Source organism: Danio rerio, chromosome 8 (genome assembly GCF_052040795.2).
Source record: "Danio rerio strain M-AB ecotype USA chromosome 8, GRCz13ab, whole genome shotgun sequence".
Lineage (NCBI taxonomy): Eukaryota > Metazoa > Chordata > Actinopteri > Cypriniformes > Danionidae > Danio > Danio rerio.
The window spans coordinates 45,321,919-45,344,799 of NC_141028.1; the positions used below are offsets into that span (position 1 = coordinate 45,321,919).

The 22,881-nt window shown below is 33.0% G+C and overlaps 1 protein-coding gene across 4 annotated transcripts in view; it reads left to right on the forward strand.

Moving 5' to 3' along the window:
- The window catches only part of msi1b (musashi RNA binding protein 1b), a 41,102-nt gene extending 21,317 nt beyond the window's left edge, over positions 1–19,785 (forward strand). The window contains exons 7-14 of one of the 4 annotated variants that reach the window (XM_087263262.1): positions 1,439–1,487; positions 6,655–6,737; positions 6,820–6,937; positions 11,651–11,731; positions 12,872–12,928; positions 16,095–16,157; positions 16,296–16,450; positions 18,459–19,785. In XM_087263262.1, the coding sequence (XP_087119388.1) occupies positions 1,439–1,487; positions 6,655–6,737; positions 6,820–6,937; positions 11,651–11,731; positions 12,872–12,928; positions 16,095–16,157; positions 16,296–16,450; positions 18,459–18,500 (648 nt within the window). In that variant the 3' untranslated portion in view covers positions 18,501–19,785. 4 annotated transcript variants of the gene reach the window in all.
- The last annotated feature ends 3,096 nt before the right edge of the window (positions 19,786–22,881 follow it).

The following is a 22,881-nucleotide window of genomic DNA, read 5'->3' on the forward strand; positions in this document are numbered from 1 at the left end:
AGTGTTGATTGGTCAGGCTGTCCACTTGTATTTCATTTTCTAGATTGAATACGAAACAGTTTTTTTTTCATCTCCCTCTTACAAAAAAACTTCTTAGTTTGACCTTCACCTCTGACCTTTAGGCTTAGGCTGTCTGTCAGTATGCGCACAGTGACGCACTTTTGCACACACATACACACACTAAAATGCAAGACAAACACACTTTCACACGCTTTTAAGAGACACACTATGATATTGTAGTTGGCAGTCAAACTAATGTGACTTTAGTTCACCTTAAAAAGGAGAATTGATTTATAATTTACTCGCCTCAGGCTCATTTGTGGTACAATACATTTTTGGGCTAAACTGTGGCTGTTGGTAAATCATAAAATGGAAGTTGTTTGCTACTAGCACTATTACAACTAAAATAAAAATCATATAAAGGCAAAACAATATTATTACCCATAGTTTTTAAGATTTAAATATTTTTTACTGTGCAAATGTCAAATTTAAGGATAATATACAATTCAGAATTCATTAGGTTTTGTTTATATTATTATAAAGCCTAAAGCCTATTGATTATTTACCAAAAGATATGTTTATGCCCCAAATCTCTGAGCACTTTTAACTTAGCTTAGCATAGATAATTGAAGCAGTTTTAGACCATAAGCGTCTTTTGATCCTTTCATATTTTTAAAGCTTGACTTTTCTGTGGTAATATTGTGTGCTAAGACCAACAATAAATGAAAAGGTTGCTATTATTATATTGTAGGCCAATATAGCTAGGAATAACATGGCTGCAGCAGGTGAATTGATGTTACGGCACATGCTTCCTGAGCAAACAGGTGATCTGGCGCTGCATAATTTCATTGCATGTCCTGCAGCCATGGTACAACAGCAAAGTTTATTGATTATTAGGATAGAATGAGAGTAGAGTTTCTTGCCATGCCTGTCATTTTGGAGTGAGATGCTAATGGTCTAATCTGATTTAGTGATTTATGCTAAGCTAAGCTAAAAGTGCTCCCGACAGACCCAGAGATCTGCTGAATACATTTAAAAAATGGTATATCTCTTTGGAAAAAATGGAAAAGCTATTTTTTAAAAGTGATTATTTGATATTTGGTCATCAGAAATAAAAAAAAAAAACATTCTCTGTTGGTTAATCACAATTTTTTTATTGTAAATATATTGTTTTTCTTACCTTACCTAACACTCTACTAACCGAAAGAAAACTTTACCAGAACATTCAGGTTTAGATTTACCTTTAGGCTGTTAAAATTCTAGAAAATGTTCCCAACTAGTTCCTACCAAAAATGAATTAATAAATAAATAAATGTATAATAAATACGAACTGAATGGAGGTCATTTTGGGATTATTAGGAGTTTATAGGGTACAAAACTGTAACTATTGCTAGATAACAAATAACAAATGTACGTAATCTCTGTTTCTGTTCTACAGGTAGATGATGCCATGCTCATGTTTGACAAAACCACCAACCGTCACAGAGGTAAGTTACCCTTTATCGTCAGTTGGTTAAAAAAGTTCTTTAGCTCGTTTCTTTAGCCATTCTTTAGCTCGTTTCTTCCTTCCTCCCTTCCTAAACCTAGTCCAATCTGTCTCCATCTCTTCTCCATGGCCCTCCATCCTGTACTCTGTAGGATAAGCGGTAGGTGAGGAGAGAGATTGAGTAATTAGTGTGTTCGTTAATCAGGGTTTAGTCTAAAACCTTCGTTAAGCGCTCTTCCCTCCCCCTGCCGGTTCAAGAGCTCATCGATTATGACAGCTTGCATGGCTTTCAACCCAGCGGAGACATGGAGGAGAGGAGACACGTGGAGAGACAGACAGCAGAGTAGACCACAGAGAAACCAGTTTCTGGAGCGAAATTCTAGCAGCACATCTTTTTGTTGAGATAGTCTTGCAGTGTTTACAGAGTTGAAGTGGACATGTGGGTGACTTCAAACGCTTCAATTAGAATATAGGTCACAGTAAATCGGCATAATTACAGTATTAAGGGCAAATCGTAAGGACACTCACATTCACAAGTATAAAGTCTCAGAATGGAGAGGTTATATATAGACAGAGGGGCAAAAACACATCAATTTATATACACAATTAATTTTGTAGTTTGTAATTTTATTTATTTTTGTTTTTCAACACCTCATTTGAATTTAAACGTTCTATTGCTAAAGAAATAAGGTGACCACACTCTTATTTTAATGAATATAACTGATTAATAAAACTGTTTTGATTAAATTCACCAAAATATATTTTCTATATTCATGGATACATATACATTCTATATTCATAGACAGAGAACAAATGAAAATTTATGAAAGTAATTACAGGGTGTCCGCGGGGTCTTAAAGTATTAAAATTTGATAAATCAATTATGAGAAAATTAAGGCCCTTAAAATGTATTAAAAAGTCTTAATCTGGTTTTTACAACATTTTAAAAAACATTTTGTTTGTCCAAAGTGTTTGACTCCAAAAAAGCATAATGTATGAAGAGTTCAGATACAAAACCCTCTAATTCCACCTCTTTTCTTGTAAATGAGCATTTTCTATCAGGCTCCTCTTGATAGGTTCAGAAGTTTCATTTGATTGCTAATGATAAGAGTATTAGCTAATAAATAAAATACTTTTTTTTTAAATGTCACTTTAGACAAGTCTTTGGTTTTTTACAAGATAATTGTTTTATTTTGCATCAACCATTTAAATCCACTTGTGCTTTTTTTGCAAAAACCTCTAAATTCAACTACTGAGACAAGACAGTGTAATCAGTTGAAGATCACTAACAATGCAATTAGAAATTATTTTACCAGACATAAAACACCTAAAATTAAAATAAATAAATCTGTCAAGTATGTGGCAGTTCATTCCGCTGTGGTAACCCCTGATAAACCAGGGACAAAGCAGAGGGAAAATTAATTAATAAAATCTGTAAAGTTCATTAATCAATAACATTAAAATTGACATTGATTAAATCTTAACAATCTGTTGTCATTTCAGATATTTGGGATTTAGATTTATTATAAGTAGAGCAATGTAAACATTGCAAACATTGTAAACAAAGCTTGTTAGATTCAAATAATGTAGTGTAAAACCATTGCGAAACATCAGTTTCTCTGCATTGTCCATTAATACCTATAGGTAATATGAAGTAATAAAAATAATTTAAAGTTTATACATTATATTTATCTTTTAAAAAAGGTCTACTGGGCAAAAAGGGAGTGTCTGTCAGACACTTTTAGCTGTCATTCATTCATTCATTCATTCCCACCATACTATCAGTCGTTGTCTCTTTTTCATCTCCTCTTTATCCTCATGGCATCAATGCGGGATAAAAGAACAGTATCTTACCTCTGTTTTTCGTGAAATGGAGTTGCTGTTTATTGAATAGTAAATCAGACTAAAGTAGCATCATTGCGCAAAAAAAAGCATTATGAATGCAAGCAACTTACTCTTCCGACTGTACATTGTTTTATTTTCTTATAATGCAATGAGTTTTGAGGTAAGGGACGTTTTCATTTGCCATTCACTGACTGTCGGACAGGCTCATCCAATTCATCAAACTCCATCTTTTAAAATCAAAATCAAAAGCCGTCTTCTGATTGTTTCTGGAGATATAGCGGCTTTTACTGTCAAAGGCAAGTGGCATGTAGAGGCTTTTACCAGCAAACTGTTATTTCTGAATGTGCTGACGCTGCGATTTAGATGATTTGGAGCAAATTTGTTGATGGTGTACTACATGCCTAAAGCGTTCACTCAGTGTCATTAGCTCATTTTTGGCAGAAGAACTCTTCATATGTTTATTTTCCTTGATACAAGCAATTTGGTTTGGGGTACATAAAAACCGCATAATTTAGTCTTTCAAGCTTTGTTTCTTCAGAGCTTATCTGAGTTTTGTTGCATTATTGTGCTCCATTGATCCTTGTGGTTTATTAACAACTGTTTATTAAGTTAAAGGTTTTATACTGATTAGAACATGAAATGGCATTGAGGTTTTAAAATACTCAGAGAAGGTATTTAAAACAGACTTAAAAAGTGATTGAAATTATCTTTAGAATTCCTGCATTTACCGTTTATTACCAAACTAATGATATCTGAAATAAATTATATATTTTAAGATGTTTTAAACCAGAAAAGTTATTTTGCAATAATAATTTAAAAACTGAACTTTATTTTTGATTAATTACATGCAAGCTTGGTAAACAGCAGAAAATTATAATAAAAAAAAAACATAAAACCAGCAATGACAATTTTATTTACTTTATTTAGTGGTTTCAGACTTATGACCTCACATTTGCCTCACGATTATTTATCTGTTTTATCTATTTTTATTCTATCCTGTTATTTTATAAATGAGCAATATCACATGAGTACCAGTGCGCTATGGTTGTATATTGGCACTGGTGGGAGGCGTGCGTTAGTGTCCCATTAGTGACGATATACATCCATATCGCACTGCTACAAGTGTGCTATTATGTTTATACAACAGTTCACTTCCTTTATAAAAAAAAAGAAAATCTAACGTGAGAGTCTGAAAATCCTTTTTTATGTGGAACTACTTTCTTCTGCCCGTCATCACATCTGCAGCTGACGTCAGAACAGCAGAAACCATTGCTTCTTCACCAACGTCACTTTAGAGCTAGTATTTGACTGATTCTCCTGCATAATGTCAAAAGTGATAACAAAACAGTTGCTCACATTTTAAGATTATGAAGCTGAACAGTATGAAATGCCACCAGTCTACAGAGATTTCCCAGATATTCTCTGTTGCAATTGTGATATCACAATAATTAACCCCGAAAAAGCCAAAGCAGCACAAACACTACCAGATTACTGTTGTGTTTGTGATAAGGAAAACTGATAAACACAGGCGGGTATTTCCTTTTTCTTTCTTTTTACTGAACTAGTCTGCAGTAATAAAAAAAAACAGGAGACGCATTAGAAACAAACAGTAGGCCAACCAAAAAGTAACTCAGGGTTATACAAAGAGGGGCCAACACAAAATACATCCCATTTCACACTCCCATCTCATGAGTCCCATCTCACGCTCAATACACTACAGCTACTAAGAAAGAGATTGACTTAGAATGTAATCGACCTGTTTAATAATTATTTGATCAGCTGTAGTTAGAAATTACGCTGTTTTTCTCTTTCAAGGGCTTATTATGTGGTCTCTTTCCCCATCCTGTGGATGGACAACATCAACTGTCTTTGCTCTGCTCAATGACAGGCAAATGGCTGCCGACATGCTGTCCCTCCCAAATTGTTAATATTTTAAATAGGCACTGTTCTTAGAATTAAACGGCATAGTTACAATCTAAACAACTACAATCTTATCTAAAAAAGCCTTAAAAGTACATTGTTGTCCAACAGCAGCAATATTTGTCAAACTGTAGAGTGTCCTCTGTTTGTCGCTGTATGTGGGTGGAGTAATACACAAGGGAGAAAGGTTAAGAAGTGGTGCGAGTGCTGTTATTTGCAGAATATCGCACAGCTATCAACCTATCAGATTCAAGAACCAGACAGAAGTGTTGTATAAATAAATATATAAACAAGATGTGCACATTTGATTAGCAATCACATTGGCATTTATTATAAAACTGTAGATGGCGCTTTCTGTTATGGTAGGAATTTGAACATAAAAAATTATTAGGAATTTTAAAGACGTAACATAGCATGTCGCTGCACCTATTCCAGTGTCAGACTCTCTTTAAACCACCTGTCAACATTAGGATTTAGAACTAAGGCAAGGGGAATAAAAACATTTGTAAAAACAGTTTAAATACTGGAAAATACAGTTAGGTATATAAATATTGGGACAATTTTACCATGGTTGGCTCTATACACAAACATAATGTATTTGAAATGAAACAAAGCAAATGTGCTTTAACTGCAGACTGTCAGCTTTCATTTGAGAGTATTTACATTCATATCAGGTGAATGCTGTAGGAATTACAAAAATTTGCATATGTGCCTTCCACTTGTGAAGGGACCAAAAGTAATAGGACAGAATAATAATCATAAATCAAACTTTCACTTTTTAATACTTGGTTGCAAACCCTTTGCAGTCAATTACAGCCTGAAGTCTGGAACTTAAAGTCTTAAAGCTGACAGTCTGCCATTAAAGCACATCTTGTTAGTTTCATTTCAAATCCGTGGTGTTGGTGTATAGAACCAAAAATGTTAGAATTGTGTCGATGTCCCAATATTTATGAACCTAACTGTATTTAAACCTGGATGATAGAGTGGCAAAATGCATAAGAATCTTGTGAAAAAACACCAAGGTTGATAGATATTCATTAAACTATATAGGACTCATAGCAATCGCATTTTATCGATTTGATTTTTTGTTCTATTGTGCTCCATTTGTGAGTTGCTCTGTTAAACAATTAAATATAATTATACAAGTAAGTGCAACAGCACAGTCATGACATGTCTACAAAATCATGGTGAGATTATAGAACTTCTTAGTGACTCATTCTGGTATTTCTTGAAGTGAAAATGGAAGTATTGTTCAATGGTTTTACATTGGCAGTTTCATCTGAACTTCTCAGCCGAGTTTGACCTGAAGTATATGAACTGTAGACACTGTTTATAATGACAGCTGAAGTGGAAATCCAAAATGTAAACTGCGGTCTGAGTGTCTGGACTCTTTCTTCCCTCAGGGTTTGGCTTTGTGACCTTTGAGAACGAAGATGTTGTGGAGAAAGTCTGTGAGATCCACTTCCACGAAATCAACAACAAAATGGTAAGATCAGGATTCTCACACACTGTTTGCTTCAGATGGACTATTATAATAACGACTGGCTGATCTGCTTCTTTAATCACAGGTGGAGTGTAAGAAGGCCCAGCCCAAGGAAGTGATGTCACCAACGGGCTCTTCCAGAGGTCGGGCTCGTGTCATGCCTTATGGGATGGACGCCTTCATGCTGGGCATAGGAATGCTGGGTAAGAGCGTAGATCTTGAAGAGTTCATTCGCCGGAAATGAATTTTTTCATTCTCATGTTGAGTCATATCCATCAGACTTAGATTGCACTTCTTTGGAACTCAAATGAAGATATTTTTAATAAGTTCTGAGAGATATCTGTTCAAAACATTCTCAAAGAGATCATAAAATAAATCATATAAATCATGTGGTGAAATCCAAGTCTTCAGAAGACTTCATAAACCAGGGTTATTTAATTAAAGTCTCAAGAGGCCATATTTCCATCCCAGCAGAGGTTAATACCTTAAATACCAAAGCAGTGGTGTCTTAGGAAAAAAAAAGCTAAATGCTTCATCAGTTGAGTAAAATTGAATAGGAATAGTAAATGTTAAGTGCAGAAGTTTATCAGGCTATTATTATTTGTACATTTCGAGATTAATTAAGGACATGACTAAGAAACAATGTTGCATTCAGGTTCATTTTAGTCTTACTATTTTATTTATTCAGTTTCAAATAAGCAGGCTTATCTACTGAAAGGAGCCTACATAATTATCAGACACTAGCTGCACATCCATCAAACTGTAATAAACATTTTGAAGTATTACAGGTTATATAAATACCCCACATTTAGAAAATAAATCTCTTAATTCATTGAAAAAAGTTTTTACGCTCACTAAAGGGGTTTTTGGAAACCCCGAAAAAGGGTTAATGTGAATAACAGGAGATGGATATGCATTTAAACTGATGTGATGAATGATAAAAAAAGCATTGAATTTAACCCTCTCTTAGGTGTAATTTGCTTTCAAAGTATTTTTACAGTTTAGTTTTAGCGATCTTTATGATCTTCATGCACAGTTGCGCTCCCTTCACAGTGCACATTAAAAACATTAATGTCATTTTGAACACAGCCATGGCTCATGACAAAAGCTATAGGTGACCTATTATTTAAAAGTGGAATTTTTGTTACATTTCCAAAGCTTGTGCAAACAGAAAACATAGTATACGTTATTGCTTTTAATTTAAAGTAGGTTATTTATTAAGTATCTGTACTGTATATGACATGGGCCTGTTGGTTAGAACATTTCTGCAGTGGTTTACATGTGTCAAATTTTAAAAGAAGACTTTTCAAAAAAAAAAAAAAAAAACAATATCCTACTTAATAATAACAATAATAATATTAATCATCATCATCATCATTATTATTATTAATATTATTAAAGAAAGATTTCTATTTCAATTCCTAATAAATAACACGTATTACATTTTCTTTCTCAATATATAGCCTCTTTATTTATTTACCCAGGAAAGTGTCACCCAGGAAAGTGACAGGCCCGATTGGGCCGTTGCTGCTTTGTCACTAAAGTTTAATCTGCCTGTGACTATTTCTCTGTGAAGTCGTAAGCACTGTATTGCTTTTCGAATTCTCTTATTGGATTGGATGTTATGAGCATGTTATTTTTTTCCATAACCTGATGACAACCAGTACAGCGAAGAGATGGCAAAATGAAGGCAACATCAAATTATGAGGCTTAAAGAAAACATCTGTTTCTAATGTCTAGAAGCATACATGGGTACAACATGACAAAAAAAGTGATGTTTTGCACAGTTTGCCATTTGGCAAGTCAGCCATCTTTTTGTTTTGCAATAAAATACCTGCACATTTTTTTTCATACTGTTATTTTTGTTTGCATAACACTTTAAATTTTGCTCATTATACATTTTTTTAAATTGTTTGAATATGTACAAATGTATTGTATTTTTGACACATTATTTAAAATATGTATTCGGGCCTGTATCAAAAAATCCTTAGCATTGAACCCTGCACCCATTTTACTAATCAGCTCTTTCCTTCATGCTTGCCTTGTTTATTGTTGGTTGCTAGAATACCAATACTACAGTCGGCAGCTCTAACAACTATAGACAACTTTAGCAACTTTTTTCTTTTCTTTTTTTTTTTTTGCAAACATTAAAAAATTTGTGTCATGTTAGAATGAAAACCCTGCTAGTATAATCATGAGCAAAGTTAAACTATTTATGAGATGAAGTTGTTTTTTCATCTACACTAAAAATAACATTTACTACTAATTTAAAATGAGTTGAAACAACACAATTTTTATTTTTTGGGTGGATAACCTAATCATTTTTACTCATTTAAGAGGATTGAGCATAAAAAAATTAAGTAAATGTAATTGATTTGGGTTGAGACAACATGAAGGAATTGTGTGGAACAGCTTTTTTACAGTGTAGCTGCTCCCATTCACATTGTTAATTCTGAAATGCTCTAAATGTCGGGAATACAAACTGTTGTTACAAATCCTGTCACAAACTTTATTTATAGTTTTATTTTAATTTTATTTGGACAGTCAGTTATATATGTGTCATTGTGCTCATCAAGTTTTTAGCATGAGTACCAGTGTTTTGCTATTCAATGTTTTTTTTGCTACTGTTGTTAAAATTACAGAGTCATCTATACTTCTTGTGACTCGTTTGAAGAAGATTTGGCTCTACATAGAAATATTCAAGCATATAGTGCCAAAAAATCATGGCCGTAAATGACCCTGAGCAATTGTGGTGTGTTTTGATGCATTGTTATCTTTAAACTGCAGAAACTGTCAAGTGTTACCATTGTCTTGCAGCCCTGTTGGAACCAAGAAGTTTTATCTCTTTATGAATGTTTGCAAAGGCAGAAACGTCTCAGATTCCATGAAAAATATATAATAATGTGTACAAAATTAATTAATATGGGTTTGTATTGACATGACTATGAGTAAATTTTGGGTGAACTAACTTTTTAATAGCTGATTACGAGAATAAGTAAATAAATAGTTCAAAATGAAAAAAAAAGAAAATTCTATCACTGCTGACTCATCAACAACTTGTTAAAACTTTCAATTACTTTCTCAAAAGAAAATATTGTGAAGAATGTTGAAAATAGGTAGCCATTGATTCTATAGTATCTTTTTGTTTTCCTATTACGTATGGATCGCTCAGTTTTCTACAGTCTTTGGATTATCTTCTTTTTGGTTCAACAGAAAACAGATCAAGTAACCCAAACTGGGTCCTGGAGTTTCCTGTATATTTCAGCTCCAACTTCCATCAACACACCTGCCTGGAAGTCTCAAGTATACCTAGAAAGAGCTTGATTAGCTGGTTCAGGTGTGTCTTATTGGGGTTGGAACTAAACTTTGCAGGACACTGGCCCTCCAGAACTTAGTTTGGGCAACCCTGGTTTAGATGAACCACATGAGGGAGAGCACTCGGATTCGGATTGACTATTACTTAAGTAAAGCAAAACAATGTGTGGACTCTTCTGCCCTCTGCTGTTAAGATTGAAAAGTGTAGTCTATAGGCCACAAACTTCATACCGATATTCAAAAATTCAGTATTTCATGATTAATGAAGGGCGACGCAGTGGCGCAGTAGGTAGAGCTGTTGCCTTAGAGCAAGAAGGTCGCTGGTTTGAGCCTCGGTTGGGTCAGTTGGCATTTCTGTGTGGAATTTGCATGTTCTCCCTGCATTCGCGTGGGTTTCCCCCGGGTGCTTCGGTCTCCCCCACAGTCCAAAAACATGTGATACAGGTGAATTGGGTAAGCTAAATTGTCCATAGTGTATGAGTGTGAATGAGTGTGTATGGTGTGTTTCCCAGAGATGGGTTGCAGCTGGAAGGGCATCCGCTGCGTGAAACAAATGCTTGATAAATTGGCGATTCATTCCACTGTAGCGACCCCAGAAAGGTACTAAGCCGAAAGGAAAATGAATGAATGATTAATAAAGATACAGAATATTGATATTAAAATTACTGTGAATTTACTTATGCACTCTAAAATTTTGAATAATAATAAATAATTATTCGCACATTTTAAGTACCCAGTATTTTTTAAGGATATTCACCCTGTAGTTGCAGTGGTGTACATAATAGTGCCAAATGCTTGGAGACTTAATTAGTTAGCTTAATAATTCAAACATGAACACTTCCAGGTGTTAATCTGACCTACTACATGATGAAATATTACTTGAAAAAAAATATATATTGGGTTTTATACTTTAACTCTGTGCAATCATGCTTCAATAACAGTTAATTTACCTAAACTAATGATGAAAACAACAAATGGTTTTATTAATCTTAGGTGATGTTAATTTCTTAGATAATGCTTGACTTGTTAAAAAGTCGTAATCTAATTACAAATTTAAAATAATTTTATTAAATGCAGTTACACTAATAACACACCAAGTATATTTGCAAATATACCTGTTAAAGTAACTTTTTTCATCTTATTGTAATAATAACGTAAATCGTGATAAAAAGCTTCAGCACTTAATCGCTACAAGAAATTTAGATTTCGTCATGAGCCTAATCTATAGGCTATTATGTTTACTGATATTTATTTAAAGTTTAAATAAATTATGAGTTTGAGCTTGCGAAAAGGGTACTGCACTGCGAAAAGGGGCGGGGTTAAATAAGATGATCCATATTTTAAATTTCTGTCCAGAGAGGTCATGATTTGGTCTTTGATTGATCTCACGCAATCATGTGATGCGATTTCGCATCTCAGAGTTCACCAAGCTTGAACTTTCCAACGCAGCTAACTGTAAAACTTGTCGCACAACTTGCGTTTCCGGTCTGACACATTCGCGTGCGTATGGATGGAAGTCTATAGGGAGATATGTCCAGTGTGTTCGCAGCTTTATTCTGAATAACTTTAGATATTTTTTATATGTTTTTTTTTTTTTTCAGGGTATCCAGGGTTCCAGGCAACAACATATGCCGGCCGCAGTTACACTAGTCTCACACCAGGATACACATATCAGTTCCCCGGTAAGATTGAGTATCTGCATCAGTCTGTATTACTGTATCAGTGTATCTCTATAACACCTTTTCACACATTATTTTATGTGTTCATTAACTCTTTCTTTTGCAGATACTTAAGCGTATGATCAAAAGTCAGTTTTTAAAACTAGGAGATTGTTATAATTGCAAATAATACACAATGGAGCATATATGTTGTGGATTGTCAAATCCAAGCCAGCATTAAGCAACATAACTAAAGCGATGTCTAAATATATCTACAGTATATCCACAAAAAGGAATTTAAAGTTAAAATTTAAAGTGATTTTCCAGCATCAAAAACAATAAAAGCATTACATAATTATGAATAACAAAATAATTATGGTTATACATTTGATTGACAGAAGGCAGACACTGAAATGGCTAAATAAATAAACAAATCTTCTCTGCGTATTCTCAATAATTATTTTTAACAACTCTAAAATACTGATTCACTGTCATTTTAAATGTTTATTTTTTCCACTATACTGTAAATTGCCAGGCTTGACAGTTTTTCATTTAATTTTATTGTAGACACTTTACAAACATTTATACTTCCTACTGTATGCATAGAAAATCACTATTGTAACTTCAAAATTGTGTTTATGCTGGCTGCATTTATTTAATGAAAAAGCATTATTATGGCTATTATTATTGTCAAAAGATCTTTAAGAAACCGTTGTGATTTAACAGTTTTATGCTCTGATTATTATTACAACATTGAAAAAAGTTGTGCTGCTGCATATTTTTGTGAAAACTGATTTTTTAGAGATTCTTCAATTAACAGGAAATCAAATATTTTTTCAGATTGCCATTACTGTCACTTCTGATTAATTTAATGAAACCTTGATAAATAAAAGTATGAATATCTCCAAAACAAACTGATAACAATAAAATATATTGTCAAACTTGTCAACTTTGCATCTGTATTTAAATCAGTCATTTAGACAAGAGACTCTGGGCTGCTTGTAAACCTCAGATGGACTTTTGTTTTTTCTACGTGCACTTGAACCCTAGTCTTTGCTTAGTATTGCTGTTGTAGGCCCTATAGTGCGTGTCTGTGTCTGTGTGTAGTGTGAACAGCACTTGTGTGTTTGTTTAAACCGCTTTCTGTGTTTGTCTTTATTCTAGAATTCCACTTAGAGAGGACCCCCCTTCTGACATCACCCCACCCCCCTGAACTCACAGGTCAGTTTCTCCATGAGCTTTACAAGCAGCTACTCAACAGGACACATGTGCTAACTGTTACAGCACACTGCAAATACTAGTTCACATTACTGACAACAGCAAAAAAAGTTATATGTTGTTAAATGAACTTTTGATTTCATATGGGGTTGAAGTAGCATGGTTTGACTAGTGGGGGCGATTTAGTGGTAGATTGTAAATGCAGTCCAGTAAACATGATGGTGTGTCTGAGAACGGCTGTATCTGAAATCGCATACTTCCTTGGTATATAGTGTTAAAGCAGTATATGAAAATAGAAGTATGCCAGAATTCAGTGTAAAGGAGTAAAGAAAAGTACATGGATGCATTCAATAGACAATACTATCCCACAAGGCCAAATGAAAGGATTTAGATGTGTTTTCTATATACAGGGTTAATACACATTTTTACTACAAAAAATCCATGACTTTTCTAGGTCTTTCAAGTCAATTTTTATGACCTAATGTTTCATGTAATGTCTACGTACACGTGGTAAATTATAAGAAAAACAATGAATGTTTTAATTTATTACAGCATCTCATAAAACATGCAACAATCTTTTTAGTTTCAATTTATTTTTTAATATCTATGTAAGATAGATGATTCTTACACAGTGCTAATATGTGAGACCATGTTTTTGGCCAAAAAAAGAAGTAAAAACAACTATCCTACATTCCAGTATACAGATATTTGACAAACTAATTTTAGATAATGTTTTGTTAAACTAGCAATAATAGGTAAAACATTGCTCTTTTTGCTCCATAGACTTACATTTGAAAGTTCGAACTTGGTGAATTCTTACCTGCGAAATTACATCATGCACTCAAAAAAAAATTTTTTTTTATTCATTCAAACTACTTATTTCAAATGAGCTTTTTTTTTGTTCCACATAAATTTGTCAAAAGTGTTAAGTTAACTTAGTCAATTTGTGTTGGGACAACATGAATGAATTTTGTGGAACCCTCTATTTTTTTACAGTAAGTGATTGTGTTAGACCAGTAGAAGATCATTTAAAATAACAAATGTAAAATATGGAGCAATCTTTCATGTTTATAAACGTCTAATCATATTGTTTAATACCACCATTTTTCACAGCACCATATAACAGAATTTCGCAAGCACAAGCTTTAGTGTGACCGCATCCAAGTTGCTTTAGATGCTTTGGTCTGCTAAATGACTTATGTAATTTCCTTGACTTTTCCAAAACCTTGTGGCTTTTTCAGTTTTTCCAAATGCCATGACTTTTCCAGGTTTTCCATGACTGTTTGAACCCTGTATATACCAGTAGTTATTCTTTAGGTCAGTGTTTTTCAACCACGCTCATGGAGGACCACCAACTCTGCACATTTTCCCTGTCTCCTTAACCAAACACACCTGATTCAGATCATTAACTCATTAGCAGAGACTAAGAGACCTGTAATGGCTCTGACAAAGAAGACATCCAATACATGCAGTGCTGGTGGTCCTCCAGGAACATGGTTGAGACACACTGATCAAGGTTCTAGAATTATTTTTACATCGACAGTTTCCATTCATTATGAAGAGGCAAATAATCATGAGAAGTGTTAGAAATACAATGTTTTAGTCATTGCTAGAAAAACTGAAAAGACTGGATAGGAAGGTGATATGAAAATGGCAAACTTTTTTCTTTTTATTAGGCAAATTTTCAATATGCAATTTCAATATGGATAGTTTGAAGGGAGAACAGAAATAGTTACAGGCACAGTCTCAGCAACATCTACAATTTCTAAAATATCTAACTTGTATGCACTGCTTCAAATCAAAAGCTGGTCTGTTCTCAAACACACATTTTATGAATGAAAGTGAAAGTATGAATGCGAAGTGAAGAATGAAAGTAGGGGTTACATAACAGTAACAACATAGTACAGTAAATGTAATAAATCAAAATTCAACTCAAATTGCATGCATTCATAAGTGGCACAATATACTTTTAGCATTCATGAATTAATTACTTATTGTTTATAAGTAATAACTTAATAAGCACCCACACACTTAATTGAGCATATTTTAAAGAGTGAATTGAGTTGCATTATTTCTATTATTCAGCTGCAATAGTAATGTATATTTACAAAAGGTGAAAAGATTTCCTTGTTTTATTTATTACTTTGAACTTTTATAACTCACGTTTAAGTTTACAGATTAAAGGATTAGTTAACCCAAAAATTAAAATGATGTTTTTTAAATACTCACCGTTGTATGGTTTCAATCCCCTGAGACCTTCGTTCATCTTCGGAACACAGATAATTGTATTTAAATTCAATCAATTACAAGCAAAAAATACATAAATAAATGGTGCTGCATGGTTTTCTGGGGACTCTAGCAGTATTTAAGTCCATCAATTGAACAATCAAATGTAAAATAACATGGTCATTATTGTATAAATAATTAAAAAAACATATATTTAATATTATCTTTAATAAAAAAAATCTAATTCAGTGATATGGTTATTGCAGATACACACATTGCGATTTCGATGCTCAAATTATATTTTGTTCAGCCCTATAGGTCACATCAAGCCAAGTTGCCCATCCTATGAATAATGTCACATAATGGCATTAGAGTTAGCAGTGCTACACACAAACATTGTATTTCCCGTATTAAACACACACCCTGACCTAACGCAGTGGGAAATTGTCAAACTAAGCACTTTTTTGTTTAATTTAGCACACAAAATTACAAATGGAGCTTGATATGATTACATTTGAACCACTAAAGTCACATGGAATGTTTTTGGTTCCTTTTCTGTACTTTGAACAACTTTGGACTCTTGCTATCTATGATAAGAGAGCTCATCTTAAATTTCTTAATTTGTGTTCTGAAGATGAATAAAGATCAAAATGAACCATGAGGGTGAGTAATTAACTACAGAGTTTGAAAAATCATTGGTTATCAAGTCTGCTGTTTGTTGCAGCCTTTTAACACACATGTTGGTTTGTGAGGTGTAAGATTATAACTTAACATCGCCGCCCAGGAAATCCTGCATTGCTGCTTCACCACACATTATCAAGCCATCGTTTGATGCTGTGTGACCCAAGCGCTTTTCTCCCATTGCTCTGAACCCAGCGTTTGTTGATACTGATTTCTTTCTCTTTCCTGTTGGTTTGCTGGTTCTGCACGGATGTTTTTCTAGCCATTCCACTAACGGCGTACAACCCCATGGCGGCAGCCGCAGCAGCAGCAGCTGTGGTCAGAGGTACGACAGATTTCAGTTCTTATGCATCCTACACAAGACCCAGACTCAGGAAACGAGCGTTCACACTTGTGCTGGCCTATATAATGTAGATGCTCTGTGACTGAGATGTTGTGGGATTTCATGTTGATTCATTTGTAGGCTCAACTCCTTCTCGCTCAGCGGGGTTTTTAGGTACCAGCAGCCCTGGGCCGATGGCAGATCTATATGGGACGGCCAATCAGGAATCGGCTGTGAGCAGCTACCTCAGTGCCGCGAGTCCTGCTCCCAGTACTGGATTCAGCCACAGCCTCGGGGTGAGTCAATCACATACAGCACTGTTAGTGTCAACTACCACAATTACAAATCATTTTCAGTCTCTGAAATCAGACAATTGATGAAAACCAGCCTACATGTAAACAACTGTCAATTGAAAACTCTGAATGTTACCTTGACAGCTTATTGAAACACAATAATTACTGAAATCAAACTATAAAACTTCTAATATCATGATTTGTTACTTATTCAGTTATTTTATAAAGTATGCAATTGTTTACAATATAATAAAATATTATATTAAAAAAGTATATAACCTATATTAAACACAAATTAATGTTTGCATGGCATATTTATACATTTTAATATGTATTTTTCACATTCTTTTAGTAAATCGTTAAAAAATGGGTTTAAATATATATTTTTTTACTTTTTTCAATGTCTTGAACTATAAAAATTGACATTTGAATGTAATTATTTACTTTAATGTGGCACATTGCGTTTTACAACTTGAATGAACTTTGTCATTTCAAAAAGATCAACTATATATTTTTTCCAAGAAACAATAATAATATTTATTATTTTATACAATTTTAGAATTATAATCATTATATAAATTAGGGCTGGGCCGATAAACAGTGTTATGTCAAATTGTGATAAAATGTATGTCAATAACAGTAATAACCTCTGGAACTTTTATTCTATATTGATCTGAGAGCCATTCACACAGCAGATATGTGCAATAAAGGAAATCTAAAAGTGTGTTGATATTAGAGATGTACCGAATTTTCAGCCACCTAAAATTTATCGGCCAAAAATATTCTATGCCATTTAATAGACCTTCTAATTTTTGTGGCTGCAGTCATTGTTGGGATTACTCTTTTAAATCTGGAAACAATAACAACTATATCCAAATATTAATACGTTATCGTTCAATATGGAAAACAATTATCTAGATTGCAAGTAGCTGTATATTGGCACTGGTGGGAGGCATGCGGCCGGGTGCTTTAGTGTCCCACCAGTGACAATATAAAGCCATATCGCACTGCAACGTGTGTTATATTGTGTTTATACAACAGTTTGGTGGCATAATCGTAAATATTTTAAATAAAATCAAACACGAAGAGTCTAAAAATCCTTTTGTATAAGGGACTACTTTCTTCCGCAATTCATTCACTTCTGCAGTAGCCTCGTTAGAAACAAACACAAGTGGCCAACACAAAATACATACATTCCTGATATGTGAGTCCCATCTGAGACACAATCCGCTACAATTACTATGGTATAAATTTAACACTAAAACATACAAAAAATAATAAGATTCACTTAGAATGTCACCCACCAATTTTATAATGTTTTGTTAAGCTATAGTTTGAAATTGCACAGATATTTTCGCCTCTAAGGGCTTATCATGTGGTCTCTGTAGATAGACAATGTCTACCATCTTTACTCTGCTCAATGACAGGCTGATGGAGGCCGACATGCTGTATCTCAGAAATGATAAATATTTAAAATAGGCACTATCTTTAGAAATAAACAGCATTGTTTCAATCTAAACAACTACATTTTAAAAAGCCTCAAAAGTACATTGTTGTCCAGCAGCTGCAATATTTGTCAAACATTAGTGAATTTATTAATCTGCTGTCACTCTATCTCACGGCTATCAGCCAATCAAATTCGAGAACCTGACAGAACAGTTGTATGTGTATATATGCACAGATACTTTTATATACATTTTTACAATTATTTATTATTTTTAATTATTAATATTTGTAAATTTATTATCACATATATTAATTTAAAAAAGTTAATTTTTATTTTATAAAATAAACTTATTTTAACTTTCTGTAAAACAATATTAGTTATAAATTATTAATTATAAAAATTGTTTTAAGTGTTTGTATTCATAATTTTTAAAAACTATTTATTTACTTTTACAATTAGTCACAAAACTGGTCAAATTAATCTTAAATCAAGTAAATGAAGCATGTTTTCCCCTGTGGTTTCCTTTTCACTTCATTAGAGCCTGTTTTCTTTATCCATGTACAGGGTCCTCTGATTGCTACAGCATTTACTAATGGCTACCATTGAAACAAGTGACAGGTACAGCAGTATAGTATCAATCGCCCGGACGTCTTCCCCACATCTGAAGGAAAGATTGATGAAGAATGATTTGAAGTATAATGGTGATCTCAATCGAATACAATGGATGCACTCAATGTGCTGCAGGGTTTTATTGTTATTTTATCAAGCTCTCAGTCTTTAAAGAGACAAATCAGCCCTAAACTGACGAAACAATGGCTGCAACACTATTAATATGACATGACGTTTATTATTTTTGGAATTACTGTCATATCAGTCTTTAAACTAACCTCTTGCTCCACTAAACTAGAGCTAAACCTGTAAATAACTAGTTTGTCTCTCAGTTTAAAACACTAACAAGTGTATTTTTTGTCTTAGTTTTATTTTATCTCTTATTTCTTGTCTTGTTGATGACTTTATGTATATGTAGGTTTGTAGTTTAAAATTTTCGGTTTAATATTTTCATAAGAGCAATAATCTGTGTCAAATCTCTTTGTAGCAGATTTGAAAAAAAAAAACTAAAATCACTTTCAGATGCGTTTGGTACATTTTCTACTGAAGGATATAGTGTGTCAAAATGTATATTTTGTTAGTTTCGCAACTGGATTTATTACACAGATCATGGAAATAGTAGTAATTATAAGGAGAACATATTTCTCAGACTTAGATTTGACTTTGATTGTGTAAAATATTGTAAATAATGTCTTTTGGATCTTATGAGGTCTGTCGGCGTGATAAGAGAGTTTTTTACACTCAAAAACGCAAGCGCATGATATTCTTTGTCCAAAAATTTGCTTTTGTTGTTTTTTTTTTTCATCTTTTTGTTTTCTGAATTTGATGAACTTAAACTTTGTGTTTCATTTTGTTCAGGTTTTTTTTTTTTTTTTTGTGACAGAAAACAATGTGAATGATGCTTCTAGTGTGTGTGTGGGTGTGGGAGTGTGTGTACGTGTGCATGTGTTACTGTCATGATTTAATGTATTATCTTCAGTAAGATGATTTGAAATGTGAATTGAAGCCCCTTTATGTCCATGCGGTTGCATTGCTTTTACCAAGTGTTTATCCATAACACAGTTCAATTAATCTCTTTTAGAGGTTCTTATAACAATTGGAATATGAATATACTTCAATTAACTGAAGATCTGGTACTGGTAAAATAATAATAATAGCAACACTAATATAACACTTTTTATGAAGTAAACTGGATGGCTGTTATTATTGGAAAGTTTTCATGTTTCTTGTTTGAAGCTGGACCCTCTCTGAAAAAAAATGAAATAAAAAATACATTTGGAAATACAGAGTCAATTATTTCACATTTAAATAAACTGCAAATTACTATGCTGTGACACTGCTGTTATTGGGCAATAATTGGTATACTGCAGCCTGATCTCACAAGAAAACCTAAGTATTTTACGTTTTGCCAGTTTAGTGGCTAATTCATACGAATTCGTACTAGTTCAGTCGTACAAAATTGTACGATTTTTAAAAAGGAGGCATGGCACCTGACCCCACCCCTAAACCCAACCATCATTGGGGGATGAGCAAATTGTACTAAATTGCACAAATAAAGTCGTACGAATTCGAAGTCGTACGAAGTTTAGAATTGCCTTGAGATTGTGTTGCATATTGAGATATGGAACTGGAATATTTATATATATATATATATATATATATATATATATATATATATATATATATATATATATATATATATATATATATATATAGATAGATAGATATATTTAATAATTTGACCAACATTTCTTTACTTTTACCTAGATTATATCCATACATGCAACGCAGTGACGCAGTAGGTAGTGCTGAACAAAGAAACAAAAAATATTTTTGTTTTAGTTGACATATTGTAGTTTGTGATTATTTTTACAATATTTCACATGAATTTAAATGTTATTTTTGAGCAATTCCATGCAAATGTCAACCTTGCCATAAAAAATAAGTTTTTACCAAAATAGCGAAACCCTTTCTATGTTTTTTGTGTAAGCTTGTATTTTACTGTATTGTAAAAATACTCAAAAATGTCTGTCAATGTTCTTAAACAATTATGTTTGATTTACCAAAGTTACACGTGGCAATTTCACATCTCACATCCATAACGGAGAAACGTCACATCCATAACCAAGATTTTTTTCCTCATAAATACAAAATGTCAAATAAAATAAAATCAGTAACTTTGTTCTATCGAGAGACAACTCTTATCCTTTTGATTAGCATTGTTTCTTTTGGGTTGTGCTGTTTAATTCACAGAATTTCTACAAAGTAGTTTGTGTACTGTAAACTTAATAACTTTTTTGGTCACATCCGCAACATTTGCTTATTTTCCTCATTTAAAGTATAAAACAGTAAATACATTTTTTACGTGATATTTTTCAAGACACTCTATACAGGTTAGAGTAATTAATTGTATATTGTATAACGATGGTTTTTCTGTAGAACATCGAAAAAAATATATATATACAGCTTAAAAGGGGTAATAATTTTGTCCTTAAAATGTTTTATTATTATTATTATTATTATTATTATTAAAAACTGCGTTCATTCTAGCCAAAATAAAACAAATAAGACTTTCTCCAGAAGAAAAATATATATATTATCAGACATACTGTGAAAATGTCCTTGCTCTGTTAAACATCATTTGGGAAATATTTGAAAAAAGTTTTTTTTATTTATTTATTTTTTTTACTGAGGGCTTAATATTTCTGATTTCAACTGTGAACATTCCGGAAACCGGAGCACCCAGAGGAAACCCACGCGAAGGCAGGGAGAACATGCAAACTCTACACAGAAAAACCAACTGAGCCGAGGTTCAAACCAGCAACCCAGCGACCTTCTTGCTGTGAGGTGACAGCACTACCTACTGCGCCACTGCCTCGCCATCAAAATAAAAACTGCTTTTATTCTAGCCAAAATGAAACAAATAAGACTTTCTTCAGAAGATAAAATATTATCAGACATACTGTAAAAATTTCCTTGTTCCATTAAACATCATTTGGGAAGTATAAAAAAAAGAAAAGAAAACAAAATTCAAAGGGGGGCTAAAAATTATGACTTCAACTGTATATATATATATATATATATATATATATATATATATATATATATATATATATATATATATATATATATATATATATATATATATATATATGATTGAATTCGAATGTCATTGTTGTCCCCTAAGGGCAGCTATGTTTACAGCAAAAGCTGACAGTTAACAGCAACAGGTCACACTCAACAAGAAATACACAAACACACACACAGACACATTATATGAACACCCCTCACAAATCTTTCATTTAAATGGAAGCTTGACAATATAGAGCATATACATTAGATTAGTTTGTACTGAAGCCAAATCTGGAGCTTGTCTAACAAAATAACTTGTAACGGTCTAAAAGCAGTACATCCAAATTTATATGTTAATTAGATTTAAATATAGAATAGATTTTTGGATTGTTTGTTTTTTATTTATTTAAGGTTCAAAGTCTTATATCATTTGAATGAATAGATTCTGAATAAATACTTATATAGCCATTTTATGAAATAAAATTATTGTTTAAATGAATCTTGCACCTTTCTAAAATAAAAGAGTCAACGGTACATTTGGAACTCCCACATGAGATCGACGGCATATTTCCATATCTAAAATATTATATTTCTACAGTTAAGAACTCCCTCGTGGTTTAAAAGTACACATTTCCATGCTGTAGCAGCACGTTTGCCTAATTTATTTCCACTTCACAATGACCTTTGCCTTTATAACAGATTTAAAGATTCTGGTGTGGATAAAAAAACCCTATAAGAACTAACAACACTTTTAATTAATTAAAATAATGAGTCTTAATAACTGAAATCTTGTATGTCTCTTGTTTGAAAAAAAAAATATCATCATTTAAAAATATAAATTATTGAAAATTTCAGAACACCTACATGACCTGAAAACAGCAGGCATGACTCACTTGACACCAGAGGTTGCGTGTTAATTTTGTTAGTCGTTTTTATGCTGGTGGTTACACAGCATGTCAAATCACCCACGGTCTTTCACTGATTCTCTCTGCTCGACACCTCTGCACCAAAATCTCTGTTCACGGGACATTTGTAAAAATCCTCTAAATGAAACTAACTATTCTGCTCAGGATGAAACAGCATTTATCTTGTCATTCTAGTGCATCGTATGACTACATCATTTACCGTTAAGTTGCTTTGTAAGGTTACGTAGGTGGTAGCACGATAAACATCTTTTCTTTCATAAACATCTTCTTTTGTGTCCATTAATAGCACATTTCTTGTCATCCTGCGACATGTATTACAACAAAGTCCCTTAATATCCTATCGGCTGATAATATTAGAATTAGTTAAACAATTTTCAATC